The sequence below is a fragment of the Schistocerca nitens genome, chromosome 5, assembly GCF_023898315.1.
Source record: "Schistocerca nitens isolate TAMUIC-IGC-003100 chromosome 5, iqSchNite1.1, whole genome shotgun sequence".
Classification (NCBI taxonomy): Eukaryota; Metazoa; Arthropoda; class Insecta; order Orthoptera; family Acrididae; genus Schistocerca; species Schistocerca nitens.
In genome coordinates, this window is record NC_064618.1 from 580,805,407 (window position 1) to 580,827,428 (window position 22,022).

Sequence of the window (22,022 nt, forward strand, 5' to 3'; positions counted from 1 at the left end):
AACGTGCTCTAGAAGGTGTAAGTCAACTACCCTGGCCAGCAAGATCTCCGGATCTGTCCCCCACTGAGCATGTTTGGGACTGGATGAAGCGTCGTCTCACGCGGTCTGCACGTCCAGCACGAACGCTGGTCCAACTGAGGCGCCAGGTGGAAATGGCATGGCAAGCCGTTCCACAGGACTACATCCAGCATCTCTACGATCGTCTCCATGGGAGAATAGCAGCCTGCATTGCTGCGAAAGGTGGATATACACTGTACCAGTGCCGACATTGTGCATGCTCTGTTGCCTGTGTCTATGTGCCTGTGGTTCTGTCAGTGTGATCATGTGATGTATCTGACCCCAGGAATGTGTCAATAAAGTTTCCCCTTCCTGGGACAATGAATTCACGGTGTTCTTATTTCAATTTCCAGGAGTGTATATATAAAGATGATGTAACTTACCAAACAAAAGCGTTGGTATGTTGATAGAGACACAAGCAAACACAAACACACACACAAAATTCAAGCTTTCGCAACCCACGGTTGCTTCATCAGGAAAGAGGGAAGGAGAGGGAAAGACCAAAGGATGTGGGTTTTAAGGGAGAGGGTAAGGAGTCATTCCAATCCCGGGAGCGGAAAGACTTACCTTAGGGGAAAAAAAGGACAGGTATACACTCACTCTCACACACACACACACACACACACACACACACACACACACACACACACATCCATCCGCACATATACAAACATAAGCAGACCCTCTCCCTTAAAACCCACATCCTTTCGTCTTTCCCTCTCCTTCCCTCTTTCCTGATGAAGCAACCGTGGGTTGCGAAAGCTTGAATTTTGTGTGTGTGTTTGTGTTTGTTTGTGTCTCTATCAACATACCAACGCTTTCGTTTGGTAAGTTACATCATCTTTGTTTTTAGATATATTTTTCCCACATGGAATGTTTCCCTACTGGGTCACAAACAAACCAAGTAGAGATACGCTCTTCGCTTTTTTAATCTCTATATATTCATGTGTCTGCCTCCATAAGTGGTAGCAGGTGGATGTATGACGAGTTCTGCTGAGTTAATATTGTTAAAAAATGTGTATTTCAATTGTACATTAAAAGGCGTAATAGAAACTGATTGAGATAGAGAAGTTTATTCGTACATTCGCAACGACCATACCCAACTGTTCATCATTCCCTGACATGCCGAGAATCCTGCATCAAGAGGGTTGAAGCATACAAGAATAATTTGAGTGAGCAGAAGAGGGGCGATCCAGAACCAGTATTGTCATACAAAGCTCTATGAACAATGGCGGTAACAAGAAAAAGAAGTACTTAAATTTAAATGCCAAATATATGTATTGAATATTGAGGGCCTGTTGATATTAATGCCAGTTAAAGTTCACTCAGGATATGTATACCGCCCAACTTTTTTCCTTTCCACTGATTCTTACAAAATTTCCCTTTTAATTATTTAAGCACCAATTTTTAATCAGCTTCCAAGATATATATCACATTTTATTCCTGCCCCTTCTATTCAATAGCCACCGTGACAGGACTGCACCGAGCGGTATACAAAAAGAACTTCCAATTATTGAGATAAAATTTTTTTGAGATAAATGATTTCATCTTTTTCTTACAAGAAACTAATGAGGCCTTTGTTGTGTTTGTTACATGTTCGTGAGATTGGGACTATTAACAACTTGAAGGAGCAAATTAAAATTAAATTCTGCCTACAAACGAGACGTGCCAGGAATGTGGAATGCAGCAGTTAAGGTAGAGGTAGGAAGCTGCTACACTGTATGCTTATATGGCCGCGCTTGGTGCCGTCTCCCTCACAATAGGTAATCTCTTTTCCTTACAATTAATATCCTTTATGGAATGTGCATTTCTATAGGAAAGACAATTGTGTAAAGTCAACATCAGAGTACAACATAATTCATTCAAATTCTGTAAGGCCTTATCGCAGAATAATCACGATCATTAATGAATGGGCATATAAATCTGCTTTAATTGAAAAGAACTGATACAAACAAAATTTTTTTTTCTTTCAACGAAAATGGCCATTGTTGAAAACTCATTAAAAAATGCAGTATGCCAAGATGTCGGAAATCCGAGTTTGGGAACAGTTGAAAGTAACATGCCAACTCGTGAGCTGGCCAACGGCTACCACAACAAATAGGTTGGCGACTTACTATTAAAAAATAATGACACTGGTAATATAACTAATCATGATGTCACTTTTATGATGCTTGATGAGACAACTTCTCAGTTCTCACCAGGAAACATTTTTTCCAAATAGTGAAAGTGAAGCGTATGACAGCGAGAATTTCTTTGATTATTTGCCCACAATGTCATGACTGCAAGAGCAGGAAACAGTTTGAAAAAGCAATGTAAATACTAGTGACACCCACAATTTGACACAACTCATGCAACTAATAACACAACAGCTTCCAAGACAACAGGAATTTCAAGATAGTGTAACACAACAGCTTAAGAGTGTAACACAGCAGTTCACAAGACATCAGGAAAATATTGGACAACAGTTTATACAGCACTTCACAAAACATCAGAAAAATATAGGGTGACAGGTTACACAGCAAAATCAAGCTTTTAACGATTTCAAGAATACTACTAGTCATCAGTTCAGTGAGGCGAGCAAAGCTATATGCACTGAGTTATCTGGCTAACCATCGGGAAAGTTGACAGAGCTCGGTAAACAACTAAAACAAGAAATAATTACCGACATGTCCCACAATATAAATATGTTAACAGAAAAGGTAACATCCATAAATTGTAAACAGGAACAACTTGTAGGTGAGTTGCAAAACCTCAGTGAAGCAAATTCTCAAATTCAGGAGATGCAATCCCAAGTGGATGCTTCAATAAAAAAATGTGACAAATGGAGTCAACAAGCTGCAAGACATATACAAAAACCTACCTACAAAATTCACAAGTTGAGTCTAAGAGTAGATCAGTTACGTTTAGAGTCACAATTTGCCGAAAAACAGAGAGGCAGATGTAAAGGAAATAACTCAAAAAGCTGAAGCCGGGATGCTAGATAAGGGCAGCACCCTCGCTGAAAAGGTAGTGTCAGAATGCAAAACTCATGTAGATACTGCAGAAGAAGCTCTAAAAAAGAAAGAAAGACGACTTCTACATCTACATCTACATTTATACTCTGCAAGCCACCCACCGGTGTGTGGCGGAGGGCACTTTCCGTGCCACTGTCATTACCTCCCTTTTCTGTTCCAGTCGCATATGGTTCGCGGGAAGAACGACTGTCTGAAAGCGTCCGTCCGCACTCGAATCTCTCTAATTTTACATTCATGATCTCTTCGGGAGGTATAAGTAGGGGGAAGCAATATATTCGATATCTCATCCAGAAACGCACCCTCTCGAAACCTGGCGAGCAAGCTACACCGTGATGCAGAGCGCCTCTCTTGCAGAGTCTGCAAGAGAGATAGATAAGGATGCTTCCATAACGCTACCACGGTTACCAAATAACCCTGTGACGAAACGCGCCGCTCTTCTTTGGATCTTCTCTGTCTCCTCCGTCAACCCGATCTGGTACAGATCCCACACTGATGAGTTATACTCAAGTATAGGTCGAACAAGTGTTTTGTAAGCCACCTCCTTTGTTGATGGACCACATTTTCTAAGGACTCTCCCAATGAATCTCAAACTGGTACCTGCCTCCCAACAATTAATTTTATATGATCATTCCACTTCAAATCGTTCCGCACGCTTACTCCCAGATATTTTACAGAAGTAACTGCTACCAGTGGTTGTTCCGCTATCATATAATCATACAATAAAGGATCCTTCTTTCTATGTATTCGCAAGAATCATCCACTAAAAGCCGCATGGAACTTCCGACACTATCTACTAGGTCATTTATATATATTGTGAAAAGCAATCGTCCCATAACACTCCCCTGTGGCACGCCAGAGGTTACTTTAACATCTGTAGACGTCTCTCCATTGAGAACAACATGCTGTGTTCTGTTTGGTAAAAACTCTTCAATCCAGCTACACAGCTGGTCTGATATTCCGTAGGCTCTTACTTTGTTTATCAGGCGACAGTGCGGAACTGTATCGAATGCCTTCCGAGAGTCAAGGAAAATAGCATCTACTTGGGAGCCTGTATCTAATATTTTCTGGGTCTCATGGACAAATAAAGCGAGTTGGGTCTCACACGATCGCTGTTTCCGGAATCCATGTTGATTCCTACAGAGTAGATTCTGGGTTTCCAAAAACGACATGATACTCGAGCAAAAAACATGCTCTAAAATTCTACAACAGATCGACGTCAGAGATATAGGTCTATAGTTTTGTGCATCTGCTCGATGACCCTTCTTGAAGACTGGGACTACCTGTGCTCTTTTCCAATCATTTGGAACCTTCCGTTCCTCTAGAGACTTGCGGTACACGGCTGTTAGAAGGGGGACAAGTTCTTTCGCGTACTCTGTATAGAATCGAACTGGTATCCCGTCAGGTCCAGTGGACTTTCCTCTGTTGAGTGATTCCAGTTGCTTTTCTATTCCTTGGACACTTATTTCGATGTCAGACATTTTTTCGTTTGTGCGAGGATTTATAGAAGGAACTTCAGTGCGGTCTTCCTCTGTGAAACAGCTTTGGAAAAAGGTGTTTAGTATTTCAGCTTGACGCGTGTCATCCTCTGTTTCAATGCCATCATCATCCCCGAGTGTCTGGATATGCTGTTTCGAGCCACTTACTGATTTAACGTATGACCAGAACTTCCTATGATTTTCTGTCAAGTCGGTACATAGAATTTTACTTTCGAATGCTTCACGCATAGCCCTCCTTACGCTAACTTTGACATCGTTTAGCTTCTGTTTGTCTGAGAGGTTTTGGCTGCATTTACACTTGGAGTGAAGCTCTCTTTGCTTTTGCAGGAGTTTCCTAACTTTGTTGTTGAACCATGGTGGGTTTTTCCCGTCCCTCACAGTTTTACTCGGTTCGTACCTGTCTAAAACGCATTTTACGATTGCCTTGAACTTTTTCCATAAACACTCATCATTGTCAGTGTCGGAACAGAAATTTTCGTTTTGATCTGTTAGGTAGTCTGAAATCTGCCTTCTATTACTCTTGCTAAACAGATAAACCTTCCTTCCTTTTTTTTATATTCCTATTAACTTCCATATTCAGGGATGCTGCAACGGCCTCATGATCACTGATTCCCTGTTCTGCACATACAGAGTCGAAAAGTTCGGGTCTGTTTGTTATCAGTAGGTCCAAAATGTTATCTCCACGAGTCGGTTCTCTGTTTAATTGCTCGAGGTAATTTTCGGATAGTGCACTCAGTATAATGTCACTCGATGCTCTGTCCCTACCACCCATCCTAAACATCTGAGTGTCCCCGTCTATATCTGGTAAATTGAAATCTCCACCTAAGACTATAACATGCTGAGAAAATTTATGTGAAATGTATTCCAAATTTTCTCTCAGTTGTTCTGCCACTAATGCTGCTAAGTAGGGAGGTCGGTAAAAGGAGCAAATTATTAACCTAGCTCGGTTGTTGAGTGTAACCTCCACCCATAATAATTCACAGGAACTATCCACTTCTACTTCATTACAGGATAAACTACTACTAACAGCGACGAACACTCCACCACCGGTTGCATGCAATCTATCCTTTCTAAACACCGTCTGTACCTTTGTAAAAATTTTGGCAGAATTTATCTCTGGCTTCAGCCAGTTTTCTGTACCTATAGCGATTTCAGTTTTGGTGCTTTCTATCAGTGCTTGAAGTTCTGGTACTTTACCAATGCAGCTTCGACAATTTACAATTACAATACTGATTGCTGCTTGGCCCCCACATGTCCTGACTTTGCCCCGCACCCTTTGAGGCTGCTGCCCTTTCTGTACTTGTCCGAGGCCATCTAACCTAAAAAACCGCCCAGTCCACGCCACACAACCCCTGCTACCCGTGTAGCCGCTTGCTGTGTGTAGTGGACTCCTGACCTATCCAGCGGAACCCGAAACCCCAAGACCCTATGGCGCAAGTCGAGGAATCTGCAGCCCACACGGTCGCAGAACCGCCTCAGCCTCTGATTCAGACCCTCCACTCGGCTCTGTACCAAAGTTCCGCAGTCAGTCCTTCTAGCTAAAATAGACTTGGGTTTAATGGAAGCAGAGGAAAGGTTACGAGGCAGTGTTGCTAAAACTACTGACATTCCAAAACAACATTTGACAGAAAACAAATCTATGTTCTTAGGGAAGTTAGATACCTTTACTGGTTACCCACAATACGGGGTTAGCCCGTCGAAGTAAAATAGCAAAGGTTGCACAATGCAAAACACTTGCCAGCAGTTGCACCTGTCGACCAAGTGCAGTTGCCATGCACTACCCCACAAGTGAACATAAACAAGCCTGTCACTGACAACACAGTGTGTTTGTCAACATTACTTGCAGATGAGGGTTACTTAGGCATCGACAATTTAGGATATTTACTTCTGAAGGGAAAAGAACACACCCTGAGGTCTTTATCAGACCATTTCGAAGTGTTTTACCTTTTACCTGGACCGAAGCCCACAAAATTAGATTTGTTGTTGGATACATACACGGTGACATTCTGTCATGGGCTACGGACATGGCGGCATTTCTGGATAAGTATTGGTCAGCGGTCGTACAAGAGAGGCTCAGACGTGAAGTATTCAACCCAGATCAATAGCAGGTATGGAAGCTTCAGGGGCTATTTTGAAAAATATTTGAATAAAACCAGACACTGGATGAACCTGGTATCTCAAGTAGACATGCTGAAAATTTTAAAGAGCCGTCTTCCTGCTCACATTAGGGAAAAACTCATTACCATCCCGGAACACCAAATACTTTTTATCTGTACTAGACTCAATAGATTTAGTATAAGAAGAGAGACCAGTAGAACCGAAGCCTGTTAATACACCGGCAACGACACAGAGATTTACAGACCAACAAGTAAACAACGGATTCGTTGTACAACATGGATGGCAACCTTACCCCACACAGACCTATGATAATGGCAATGGTAATCACAACGGCAATGGAGAAAGCTGTATATACAAAGGTTGACATAAAAGAAATGGGCAAAGATTTAGCAAAAACAACTACAATGGGTGAGTAGCGTATGGCCAGCCTGTACAATACGTGCAGACACAAGCTACCGACAGTAATCAGCCACTTGCTTGGCAAACGCAAAACAATAACAGACAACTAAACAACCAACAGGCGGCTAAATTTGGCCAGCAAAGTAACACACATATGCCAAATAACACGCAGAGACAAAGATAATTTCACTTTAGAGCTTCTCAAGACACTAATTGGCATAACCAAACACCAATGGTTAATATAGTGGAAGTAATGCCTAACCCACAGATCGATGTCACCGCGATGCCGGAAAACTTTAACTGGTCATGGTAGGCCACCGTTCTGTGACCTTGGAGGGGAGTGGGGGACGGGCTTGATCGAGACTCGCTTTATCAGATACGATCAAGATAGGTATACCCTCTAAGTTGTATATATGTATAACAATATTAGATTTAGGATGTTGGAAAATCACATTTCAGAATTTATATTGTTAATCGATAAGGAAAATTTTTGTTTTTTCTTATATGTAAAATGTGTAAATGGTAAGGTGAGTGGAAGAACTTTACTTTCATGTGTCTAGGGACGACGATACTTTAAACACAATGCTTCGGCTTGCACTTAGCCCATTTGTAAATGAATAAGCAGCTTGTGAAACGCACGGTAACGCGCAATGCAATACACAACTCGCCATGACATTAGTGGTAACAGAGCGACGCAGTGCATGTGCATTGGGGAGAAAGCTAGTCAACAAACTGTAAGGACGTGCGCACCGTACACAGCTGAAAGCCTTGGAGCATCCAAAACAAACAAACCCTATGAGCTACAGCCTGCACTAGCATTTTTAAAGCCTATTGCATAAACTGGAAATAGAAAATTAATGGAGAGTCTATATTACAACTACGACTATCTACACTATACACACAAAAAGAGATAAGCTAAGGGATTATATACACGGAAAGGGATCCTAAACTACGACATATTTACTGAATTTGTGCTACTATATATATATATATATATATAGAAATTTAAGTATTGAAAGTACAGCACTAATTGTAATTGAGGGACCAGAAAACTCTTGCTGCAGATAAACAAGTGAGTACAATATAAGTTACAAACTGAATAAGAGGTCGCACCACGCCTATAACACACTTTATCTTTTAGATTTATAAGATAAGTAGAGATGCACACATGACATTAAATGAGTTTGTGATAGCACGACTGCACATTGAAGTAAATGAATACATGGTTCAATATATAAAAGAGGTACTAGTGACCATCGAGCCACTGTACACTTATTTATGAAGATTTAGTTTTTTTTTTTTTTTTTTTTTTTAAGATAAATGCCTGTCGAGTGTTAGGTACCGTATAAACATTAGAAAGGGCCACACCACAACTAAATATAGTTGTAAGTTTATTATATGTATGAATGTGATAGTGTGAAAATATTTGTAGAACAATACAGTTGCAGTACATCGCATATCACAATGCTGAACTAAGGCGGATCACTACCAGATAGTCAAGGGGTCGAAACCTAACTACTGTCAGTGTGGACTACTCATGAAAGCATCAAACACCTGATTTACATTGAACTATTTTTGCTCATTTGTTACATATATATACACTATTTTACGCTCATTGTACATGGCATATAGTACTGATGATACAACTCTGTGTACCTCAGCATATGAAATGATTATCCTCTATACAATGAACATAACAAGTAAATACTGAGGTGCGCTTTAAACACTGAATAAGTATTCGATACAAATGGTATTGTCAGGTTTGCATTGTGTTCATAAACAACAAACTATTTTGTTTCTGGGAACACAGTTAAGACCAGCAACGAGACGTAACTGAGCACATAAATGCCTTTCAGTGAAATTTCCTCAACCCTGTAGTGTGTAGATCCTTCCTGGAGAATGCTAGAAAGGCAAGGCCATGTGTAGTTACTTAAGCAGCACATAGAATCTGTTGTAGCATCTATTGTTTACTTTTTTTAATTCTTTGAACTTGATAAATATGCTCCGACAAGAAGTCACTGGGAATTTGTCATGAAATGTATGTCAATTTATACCATAAAGGAAAAAGGAATCTGCTGTTGTTGTTGTTGTTGTGGTCTTCAGTCCTGAGACTGGTTTGATGCAGCTCTCCATGCTACCCTATCCTGTGCAAGTTTCTTCATTTCCCAGTACCTACTGCAACCTACATCCTTCTGAATCTGCTTAGTGTATTCATCTATTGGTCTCCCTCTACGATTTTTACCCTCCATGCTGCCCTCCAGTACCAAATTGGTGATCCCTTGATGCCTCAGAACATGTCCTACCAACCGGTCTCTTCTTCTCGTCAAGTTGTGCCACAAACTTCTCTTCTCCCCAATTCTATTCAATACCTCCTTATTAGTTACGTGATCTACCCATCTAATCTTCAGCATTCTTCTGTAGCACCAAATTTTGAAAGCTTCTATTCTCTTCCCGTCCAAACTATTTATCATCCATGTTTCACTTCCATACATGGCTACACTCCATACAAATACTTTCAGAAACAACTTCCTGACATTTAAATCTATACTCGATGTTAACAAATTTCTCTTCTTCAGAAACGCTTTTCTTGCCATTGCCAGTCTACATTTTACATCTTCTCTACTTCGACCATCATCAGTTATTTTGCTCCCCAAATAGCAAAACTCCTTTACTACTTTAAGTGTTTCTTTTCCTAATCTAATTCCCTCAGCATCACCCGACTTAATTCGACTACATTCCATTATCCTTGTTTTGCTTTTGTTGATGTTCATCTTATATCCTCCTTTCAAGACACAGTCCATTCTGTTCAACTGCTCTTCCAAGTCCTTTGCTGTCTCTGACAGAATTACAATGTCTTCGGCGAACCTCGAAGTTTTTATTTCTTCTCCATGGATTTTAATACGTAATCCGAATTTTTCTTCTGTTTCCTTTACTGCTTGCTCAATATACAGATTGAATAACATTGGGGAGAGGCTACAACCCTATCTCACTCCCTTCCCAACCACTGCTTACCTTTCATGCCTGTCGACTCTTATAACTGCCATCTGCTTTCTGTACAAATTGTAAATAGCCTTTCGCTCCCTGTATTTTACCCCTGCCACCTTTAGAATTTGAAAGAGAGTGTTCCAGTCAACATTGTCAAAAGCTTTCTCTAAGTCCACAAATGCTAGAAATGTAGGTTTGCCTTTCCTTAATCTTTCATCTAAGATAAGTCGTAGGGTCAGTATTGCCTCACGTGATCCAACATTTCTACGGAATCCAAACTGATCTTCCCCTAGGTCGGCTTCTACCAGTTTTTCCATTCATCTGTAAAGAATTCGCGTTAGTATTTTGCAGCTGTGACTTATTAAACTGATAGTTTGGTAATTTTCACATCTGTCAACACCTGCTTTCTTTGGGATTGGAATTATTATATTATTCTTGAAGTCTGAGGGTACTTCGCCTGTCTCATACATCTTGCTCACCAGATGGTAGAGTTTTGTCAGGACTGGCTCTCCCAAGGCCGTCAGTAGTTCTAACGGAATGTTGTCAACTCCTGGGGTCCTGTTTCGGCTCAGGTCTTTCAGTGCTCTGTCAAACTCTTCACGCAGTATCGTATCTCCCATTTCATCTTCATCTACATTCTCTTCCATTTCTATAATATTGTCCTCAAGTACATCGCCCTTGTATAGGCCCTCTATATACTCCTTCCATCTTTCTGCTTTCCCTTCTTTGGTTAGAACTGGGTTTCCATCTGAGCTCTTGATATTCATACAAAAGGTTCTCTTTTCTCCAAAGGTCTCTTTAATTTTCCTGTAGGCAGTATCTATCTTACCCCTAGTGAGATAAGCCTCTACATCCTTACATTTGTCCTCTAGCCATCCCTGCTTAGTCATTTTGCACTTCCTGTCGATCTCATTTTTGAGACGTTTGTATTCCTTTTTGCCTGCTTCATTTACTGCATTTTTATATTTTCTCCTTTCATCAATTAAATTCAATATTTCTTCTGTTACCCAAGGATTTCTACTAGCCCTCGTCTTTTTACCTACTTGATCCTCTGCTGCCTTCACTACTTCATCCCGCAGAGCTACCCACTCTTCTTCTACTGTACTTCTTTCCCCCACTGCTGTCAATTGTTCCCTTATGCTCTCCCTGAAACTCTGTACAACCTCTGGTTTAGTCAGTTTATCCAGGTCCCATCTCCTTAAATTCCCACCTTTTTGCAGTTTCTTCAATTTTAATCTGCCGTTCATAACCAATAGATTGTGGTCACAGTCCACATCTGCCCCTGGAAATCTCTTACAATTTAAAACCTGGTTCCTAAATCTCTGTCTTACCATTATATAAACTACCTGATACCTAATAGTATCTCTGGGAGTCTTCCATGTATACAACCTTCTTTTATGATTCTTGAACCAAGTGTTAGCTATGATTAAGTTATGCTCTGTCTCTACCAGACGGTTTCCTCTTTCATTTCTTACCCCCAATCCATATTCACCTACTACGTTTCCTTCTCTCCCTTTTCCTACACTCGAATTCCAGTCACCCATGACTTTTAAATTTTCGTCTCCCTTCACTATCTGAATAATTTCTTTTATCTCATCATACATTTCATCAATTTCTTCATCATCTGCAGAGCTAGTTGGCATATAAACTTGTGCTACTGTAGTAGGCGTGGGCTTCGTGTCTATCTTGGCCACAATAATGCGTTCATTATGCTGTTTGTAGTAGCTTACCCGCACGCTTTTTTTTTTTTTTTTTTTTTCCATTATTAAACCTACTCCTGCATTACCTCTATTTGATTTTATATTTATAACCCTGTATTCACCTGACCAAAAGTCTTGTTCCTCCTGCCACCGAACTTCACTAATTCCCACTATATCTGACTTTAACCTATCCATTTCCCTTTTTAAATTTTCTAACCTACCTGCCCGATTAAGGGATCTGACATTCCACGCTCCAATCCGTAGAACACCAGTTTTCTTTCTCCTGATAACGTGCTCTTGAGTAGTCCCCGCCCGGAGATCCGAATGGGGGACTATTTTACCTCCGGAATATTTTACCCAAGAGGACGCCATCATCATTTAACCATACAGTAAAGCTGCATGCCCTCGGGAAAAATTACGACTGTAGGTTCCCCTTGCTTTCAGCCGTTCACAGTACCAGCACAGCACGGCCGTTTTGGTTAGTGTTACAAGGCCAGATCAGTCAATCATCCAGACTGTTGCCCCTGCAACTACTGAAAAGGCTGCTGCCCCTCTTCAGGAATCACACGTTTGTCTGGTCTCTCAACAGATACCCCTCTGTTGTGGTTGCACCTACGGTATGGCCATCTGTATCGCTGAGGCATGCAAGCCTCCCCACCAACGGTAAGATCCATGGTTCATGGAGGGGGTGGGGGTGGGGGTAGGGGGTGGGGTGGGGGTGGGGGGAGGAAGGAATCTATTATTGTATAAATGTTATGTAAAGAATGTAAAACAAAATTAGAGTAGAAAGTTTACTCATATAATTGGAATTGAACAATGTAACGAAATTATAATTTAACAAAATGTACGAAAACAAAATGACAATTAGACTACAATGTATATTAGTAGTGAAAGTAGCATGTCGCCAAATGAATAGGATAAGTTTATTCTTGTAATTTTTTTTTTTTATGTTTATAGTACATGGAAAGGACGCTACAGAAAATTTGTGTAATGCAACGATATGAAAGACGCTAAAAAACAAACGAAACCTGCCTGCAAAGTGTTAAGTATGAGTGTGAGATATGTGGGTGTGCGCATGAAGAACTAAAAACGACAATACTTCATGCAACATGAATTTTCTGTGCTCAACAACACTGTAAAAACATGAATTTCCTGTGCTCGACAACGTTGTAGAAGCGGCAAGAAACTTACCTTGTCGGTGGGTGTCGGATTTATGGCTGGTGTCCCCACTGAATAAGTGTGAGCGAAGAGTTGAAATACATTCCTTGGACCGCTGATATGGAAACCAGTTGTCACAGCATCAAAGATTTTACAAAGAATCATGCGTCTGAACAAAAGCTTCACAAACTTGTGCATTGTAGACTATGTGAACGCACAACATGGGCACTCTTACTTTGTATTAAACACATGAAAGCGAGCAGGGGCGGTAATGGACCTCAAGCTCCACGTGCATGCTTCACAAGCTAAACACTGGGCAGATACTGACTGACAATAATGGGACTACGCGCTTATAGCAAGCACTTTATTATGAAGGAAAACTTATGTATGTATGTGTTAAGGGAGCTGACATGCCTATATAAATTGGTAACCATATAGGATAATTCCAATGGCTGAAAAATAAAGGCTATGCCCATACTGGCTAGGGTTATCAACCCATAAAAAGGGAAATAAGCCCAGACACTGTGCACCTCTGTACGAAGTCAGTGCACTGTGGGGGGCAGTTGTGAAGAGGCACATTATTATTATTTTTTTTCCTTCCTCTTGTTCTTTTCTTTTTATACATATAAAATAATACGTTATTTTGTACCAGTGATACTATGGGTCACAAACAAAACAAGTAGATATACGCTCTTTGATTTTTTAATCTCTATACATTCATCTGTCTGTCTCTATACGTGGTAGTGGGTGGACGTATGATGAGTTCCACCAAGTTAATATTGTTAAAAAGTGTGTACTCCAATTGTACATTAATAGGTGTAATAGAAACTGACCGAGACACAAAAGTTTATTCGTACATTCATGATGACCATACCCCACCAACGACCACACCCGACTGTTCATTATTCTGCGATGCACCAAGAATCCTGCATCAAAAGGGTCAAAGCATCCAAGAATAATTTGCGTGAGCAGAAGAGGGGCAACCCGGAACCAGTATTGTCATACCCAGCTCAGTGCACAATGGCGGTAACAAGAAAAAGAAGTACGTAAATTTAAATGCTGAATATATGTATTGAATATTGAGGGCCTGTTGATGTTAATGCCAGTTAAAGTTCCCTCAGGATCTGCATACCTTCCAAACTTTTTTTCAATTATTCTTACAAAATTTTCATTTTAATTATTTAAGCAGCAATTTTTAATCAGTTTCCAATATATATATATATATATATATATATATATATATATATATATATATATATATATATATATATATATATATATATATATATATATATATATATCACATTTTAGTCCCCTTGCCACTATTCAACTTCTTTTCTTTTGGACATGTTAATACAATTATATACTGTAACACTGGTCCCGATCTGGATGCATGCAAATCACAACATGGATGTGAGGAGACAATTGTATGCCTTTCTTTGTTGCTAACAAACTAGGTATCTTGTTTGGGATTTAGATTGGCAAGGGAATTTTGCTTTTATATGAAACTGTGTTGCATTGTTAGCTGTATAACACTTGCTGAGATATCTTTGGTGTATCTTATATATTCAGATGGTGTTTAGTTCCTTCTCTCTCACTGGGATAATATGGATGAAATTAATTGTAAAACTGGACACACTTCTGCACAGTGTTACTTGTTCTTTTGCCTCTGGTTGACAGTCACTTAGTTGTGCTGCAGTTTCACACTAGCATACTCTGCCCTCATATTCACATTGAATTTTGGTTGTGTTATGTACGAGGATGCCAATGTTGGAATTTTCTCAGATGTCTGGTTCTTTATTACTGCAGTGTGTATATGAGAATATGTAAAAGTAAATATCAAATCGTTCAAATGGCTCTGAGCCCTATGGGACTTAACAGCTATGGTCATCAGTCCCCTAGAACTTAGAACTACTTAAACCTAACTAACCTAAGGACATCACACAACACCCAGTCATCACGAGGCAGAGAAAATCCCTGACCCCGCCGGGAATCGAACCCGGGAACCCGGGCACGGGAAGCGAGAACGCTACCGCACGACCCGTAAATATAAAAAAAAACTTTATTCTCAGTTTCTAATTATCTAATTTTGATAGGCTAGTTTATAATTAGGAATTTCATCTTTCTTTTCCTAAGCCTTTACCTGTCACTACTTTTCTAGCTGTATCTGAAAGCGAATGAACTGCCAACATTGGCCATTAGTGTGGAATAAAAGATTTTATTCAAAGTAAATGGATATCCTTAGTGAAAAAAAAAAAAAAAGAACAGCAACTATGTTTTTCTGCTCTTACTGTGCAACTACTTTTTATTTAATACTTTTTATTTAAAACAGGAAACTACCAACACAAAATATAAATTGTAAAGAAAAGTATTGCTTACCTGGATGTGTCCCTTGAGAGCTGTAAAGAGCATTTTCTGTGGTGTTTCCATGGAAATTTGTAACATGTAGATACAGTCAGCCCAAACGAATACTGATCATCACATTTTCCGTGTGATGTTCAAACTCAGTGGAAAATTTAGGGTTGGTTCTTCTTACAAACTAAATTTTTTTTAAAGTTGAAGTTTATATGCACATCTGATAGAACATCCTCACATTAGTTAGCAAAATTTTGGCTTAATAATGTGTGTTAACACAAACAGCATGATAGTAGTAGAGAGACAGTGGGGTGCACTCTGGCACACAAAATAGGACAAGCTGAGCAAGGAAGACATGAGGAACACATGTTTAATTACCTATAAGTATAGCCTCTTGTTGTCTTCAACTGCATTGTTAAGACAGACTGAGAACAAGCCATGGAGCCAATGTATTAATACCACTTCATGCAGTATCACTTCCTAGTTTCTTTTTTTTTTTTTCTTTTTTGGGGGGGGGGGGGGGGCAGCCAGCCCCAGAATCATCTAGCACTTGTCCTATTGGTAAATAAATTTGTGACCTCTTAACTGGACTACTTGCCCTTTTATTGTGCCACTTACGCCTACTGCCACGCAGCAGCAACATCCAGTAGCAGCTGGAGTACTGGTTATATTCCAAGTAGAGCTGTTCCTGTCCACACATATTAAACTGAATATTACACTAGACAGACTTAGGGTCATTCTACTGAATGGGCATATAAAATTCTGATATAAAAAAATTCCAATATGGAACAAAACGAAGTTCCTCCACTGACATTGGGTGTCACATGAAACACGCAATGAGCAGTATTTGTATGTGATAAATATTCACACCTCACAAAAATTGAACTCTAAAAATCTGCAGAAACAGTGGAAAAATGTGCCTAACTAATGTTAGGACAGACACCTGGTATATTCGTTTTTGCGGAATATGTAGCTTACAGTGATATCAAAACTGGAAAGAATTATCCAGTAAATAATAGCAGTATATGAAATAAGCTCATCATGAATGGTTGGATGAGAAGGGAGAAGTGTTAGCTCAATGACAGCTCAACCAAGAAAAGGTACATAAAAGTGTTAACTAAGAAAAACTGAAACACATTGAGTGGTTAAGTACTAATGCTAAATTATTATGTAGGCTGAACACCAAGCAAAATGTTGTACATACCCACAGGAGAAAATTTTGCATGGTCTTTGCCAATGCCCTTGACAGCATGTAACTTTAGATCTAGTTCATGTCCTGGCATCATTTTGCTAATGAGAATATCATCATGTATCGGTCCAACATCTTGTGCTGTGTACATGTTTCCTTGGGCTCCAATTGGTAGCCATTTTATATGTTTTGTGTAAACTGGAAAGTATGAAACGAATTTATAATTTTAAAGCAATCCTACAAGAAGTATTCTGACAGAAATTTCTCAATATTTAATCCCCCAACACTGTGGAAGTCCAATTTCAATTAGACAATCATTTTTATCAGTCTCATACATAAATGTGAGTTTTGTTATCATCCTTTTAGAGTACTTTCAGCTTGACTTTGTTCAAATTCCAGACTTACATAATCTGTATTACATTTTTCATAAATAAAGTGAAAGATTACAGCTCACTGGTAGAATGATCAACTTCTTCGAAATCCTGATTCAAGAAACAATGATATGTGAATCCACTGCACAACACTTTTTCAATTAAAAAGCAAACATTTCCCATATTGATATGTAATTTCATGGTATCTGTATGATTTGACAATCATAATACGATTAAACTGTAGCAAACATATGACACACACATTCTGGAAATTGAATGTTTACATCTTTTATATTACACCTCCACTCTATGTTAATAACATTAGCACAACAAATACAAAAGACGTTTTTTAAAAAACTTCCATTTTGTTGTTACAAGGTGAACTTTAGTGGTAACTAACTTGGTCATGTGATTAGGCACAGCCACAATCCAATGCAAAGTAGTACACTTTGCTAGTTCACAGTGTGAGCACAGGTAATGTGGGAAATAACTTCACAGGCAGCTGGGACAATTTGCTGTTAGTGTCATGAATTTTACTGACAATGAGAACGAGAAAGATGCGATAGTGACAACAGAGAAGGTGACAGAAGGTGCAAGCAAGTGTTGACAGGTGTACAATATGTACGATATCTAAGTCAGTAGTGCCAAGTATGGAAGGAGGAACATAATGCACAGTGGCACTGCATTCAGGTATCTGCCCCCAAAGCAGGAGAAACAAATGTGATATTTGCAAAATCTTCACAGCTTCTGTCACAAAGAACAGGCTCCTAAGTTAGCAAAGATACTCAGGGGGAGGGGATGAAACCACCCTTACCCACTTACAGTATTTGATTTTAAAGGGTGCAAGAATAAACAAGTCACCATGTTTGGATGAGAGATCATACAAAAACACAGTACTGTTGCATGGTGTGCGAGTGATTCACACGTTATAATTACTGGCTTGTGGCTCCAATGGCGACTTCACTGACTTATGAGAGATCACACAAAAATGGCACACTACATTAGGTCTTTGACTGAAAAATGAAGCATCAGAATTATAGTGGTCAGTAGTTTATTTAGACAAATTGCAGATTCAAGCACATTAAACTGTGAATAAATATTGGCAAAGTGATAGTGTGGAAAGAGTATTGTCAAATGACAGTATCAGTCAACATTTCACTGTTCTGAATGTAGGCCGTGATAAGCGACTATAACAGGCTAACTTTGGATGATCATACATAAATGGACAGTAAAAATTAAAAACAAAACTTTTGCATTAATTAATGAGCACTAACATTTCCCTGTTTATTTCACTGATAAACTATTGCATAAAAATGACTCTCCTTCTAGTGCCAGCATATCATCTAGGGATAAATTCTATACAACTGATCTGGAATATTGAAAAGAATTACATCTGTAGTCGCAGAGCAGCAAGCACCTTGCTCTCTAACCCGGAGAAAGAGAATGAGAGAGAGAGAGAGAGAGAGAGAGAGAGAGAGAGAGAGAGAGAGACTTTTTTGCTAATTAACAAATGCTGTGTAACGTTCACTTGGTGCAAACTTTTCGACATAATGCCACTTTGGTGACTTGCACATCAATTTTTCTGCTCTTAATTTGGTCTCGCAAGGCTGAGTAGACCTCCTTCCAGATCTTCCCACCGGGGAAAAATTTTATGTGGTTACTGGTAATCAAACCCAGGACCTCGGTGTCCCTAGCCAAAAACTCTAGCTCTTGACCTTGCAGTCAGCCTGCTTTTGCAGCTGTGAAAGTAGGAAAGACACATATCATGCCAAGGAACAATGTTATAACTACTGGAAGAGAAACACAATGATGAATGAGGAAACTGCAAACACCATAAAATCAATTGGCACTTATTTGAACATGGACAACATTTTAATTTGCAGCTGAAACAACAGAGAACAAATCCATAGACGCAACTGAGGAAGAGCAACTGAGGAAGATAGCAAAATCGTCATGAAAGGTAGTTTTACAGATACTGCCAGCAAAATTCCCTGACCAGCCAAGGCATGATACACTGTATGTCCTGCTTGTTCATGTATGTCCTGTTTGTTCATTTCATTCAGTGGTGCATACAGACATGTAGCATTTCAGAGCATCCCACTTGTAACAAGACTGGAGTATATGCAACTACTACCTCATATGCCTCCTTCTTAGGCACACGGTAAATGCAACGGTGCTGCCATCCTGACCAAGTATTCAGTTCGATTTTCCAGGTAACAGATGGTGGCTAACTGCACCTTCTTTGATGATTAGGTATTTATCCCAAGGTGACATTCTTATTGTGTTAATATTCAATTATACATTAAAATACACAAACACACTATGATACAAATGAAACTGAATAAAATTTTCTTTGACAAGGATTTTTCATTCACCACCACAAGAATATACTAGAAAAAAACATGTAAGGGTGTATTTTTTTCTAATAAAATCGATACATGCACATTTTCTCCTTATATTCCTATGACAACTACCTTTTCTTTGTAACTGGTGCATATCAAATTTAGAAACACATAACTCTGTTTGGAATGTGTGAGGTTCAGAGAATGTTTCAACGCTCAGAACTGTCCCCCATACGTATGTACGATTTCCATAAGGAGCATGTATAACTGGATTTATTCCATTTGATGTTACGTGCTAATGCTGCACTATTATTAAATAATGCACCACACATTATTGCCAAACCTCACCAGAAGTAGCTCCCACATCTTTTGACACGTGTATCTAGACATTAGGAGGAAAGCCTTTTAGAACTGAATATAAGATAAAGGTTTTAGTGGACCACTGACTAGACACTCAGGTAAAAATTTCATGATTATGTTTATAGTAGTGGCCTACCTTGGCTTCAGATGGGAGGCACTAAGTATCAATCACCAGACGATCTGTTTATAACATCTAGTGACGTATACAAATCTTTCTCACGAACCAGTCTAGTAGTGAAAACCATATCAAAATCTCTAATGTAGTTCCTGAGATTATATTTCACAGGCAGAAAAATGTGACAGGGGACTTTAATTTATAATATGCATAGATTATGGTACATCTTCCTTTATGAAGGACTATAAAGGCAAATAATATCGAAGTTCACTTCTTCTGTCTGTTTAAACAATGAGAACTTTTTTTTAAACTTTCATTTTTGTCAGCCTTATTTTACAGTTATACACAATCAGCCAGAACTAGTGTGTCATAACAGTATCTAAAGAACTTGCTGAAGACATATCAAAGGAGTTTTGTTATAATATTTTCCAACAGAATGACATTGTAATACAAATTAAAAGTTTTTTTTGGTCTATCAAATAAACACGAAGTTAACTTACCACTTCCATTTATTTTCTTGTCACGGACAGGTGCAGAGGCATCCACAGATGGATCAAGAGTACATTTAACTTTCAGTTCGAATTCCAAGGTGTCCTGTTCTGTTCCATCTTCATCATCTGCAAGTTATTTATCAAATTTATGAAGGAAGATAAATTCAAAATAATGACTGTCAAGATTATGTCTCCTAATGTCCAAAATTTATTTCATCATGATTTACATACTAGATGGTGCTTCCTTTTCTTGTCCAAATTAATCCCAGTATGTTTTCAGTGCATGTAATTTCCCTCCAGCATATTTTAAGTTGCAGACAATAATTACTTACTTTACTGCATCATCACTAAATAATTACTAAGGCTATCACTAAACTCAAGACAGCAAAAATCAAAAGCAGTAAAGTATTTCATGGTAGACTTATTAGCAGCCACACTTGAGAATTCAAGTATGATTAATGGCTTAAAAAACATTAACAGACACACTCCATTCCATACAATTGTACAACAATCTGAGTTGAGGATACAACTACAAACAGCAATAATAATGTTCTTTGCATAAATATGTCATCATTATTCTGCCTTAGTGTTGCACAATGTAACAGCCATAACATCTTCTGTATTACTAAGTGATTACCACAGAACACAGAGCCAGTAGCCTACCCAACTGCTTCCAAGAGTAACAAAATTTGATTTTCAGTATTTGGTATAATTATGCCTACTCACTAAGAGGTTTAATCTTATGTTAAAAGTTTTACACGATAAGTCAGATATTACAGTTAGAAATTGTGAGGCAATGTAACTGAAGGGCAGAATTACCTGGATTTTATTCACGCAGTATTTGAGAATAAAAGCACTTAGCACATAATTTCAAACCTTTGTGAAACTTCATCTCAGTAACCCCCCCCATACATACACATATACACACACACACACACACACACACACACACACACACACACAAAATGATGAAAGGAAAAAAACTGTATGGCTTACTACATTTTCACTGTTCATGCAGTAAAACTTCAGCACGAGACATGAAGTTCTAATTTATTACTTAAAAACACACTAGTGTAGCTGCAAAATTACACTGATGAGCCAAAAAATCAGGACCACCTGTTTCATAGCTTGTTTGCCCATCTTTGGAATGAAATACATCAATGACTCTGCATATCAGGGATACCACAGCATGTTGGTAAGTTTGTGGAGGTATGTGGCATTAGATGTCTACACAGAAGTCATGTAATTCACATAAATAATAGGCCACTGATTTGTGTGCACAGTGATGGTGCCCGATAGCTACCCAGCTGGGTTTCATAAGATTCATATTAGGCAACTCTGGTCGCTGAAACATCAGCATGCATTCACTATAATGCTCCTCAACCCACTGCAGCAGATTTCTGGCTCTGGGACATGGGCAGTTTCACTGTTGAAAGATGACAATGCTGTTGGGGAAGACATCCAGCATGAAAGGATGCAGGTGGTTTGCAGCTGACAGCATGTCTTCGATTACTACCACACGTCCCATGCAAGCAGAGGAGAAATTCTCCCACAGCATAATACTGATCCCACCAGCTGTGTCTGTGGTGCACTGCACGTTTTGAGCTGCCATTCACCATGATGATGGCACTAGTGGAGATGACCATCAGCCTAGTGTAGCAAAAATGTGACTGAGCTGAAGAGCCGATATGTTTCCATTGATTGACAGTCAAATCTTGATGTTCCCATGCCCTCTGCAATCATAACTGATGATGTCGTTGGGCCAATATGTGAACATGTAAGTGTGGTCTGGTGTGGAGCTCCATGTTCAATGATGTATGATTAGCTGTGTGCTCTGAAACACTTGTGCGTGCACCAGTATTGTACTCTTTT

The 22,022-nt window shown here is 39.2% G+C and overlaps 1 protein-coding gene across 1 annotated transcript in view; it reads right to left on the reverse strand.

Moving 5' to 3' along the window:
- LOC126259912 (DNA-directed RNA polymerases I and III subunit RPAC1) overlaps positions 1-22,022 on the reverse strand; it is a 186,417-nt gene that overhangs the window by 43,040 nt on the left and 121,355 nt on the right. Inside the window, exons 5-6 of the mRNA XM_049957002.1 lie at positions 20,160-20,276; positions 16,487-16,669 (exon numbers count right to left, since the gene is read on the reverse strand). Coding sequence (XP_049812959.1) covers positions 16,487-16,669; positions 20,160-20,276 — 300 coding nt within the window. The remainder of the gene's footprint in view (positions 1-16,486; positions 16,670-20,159; positions 20,277-22,022) is intronic.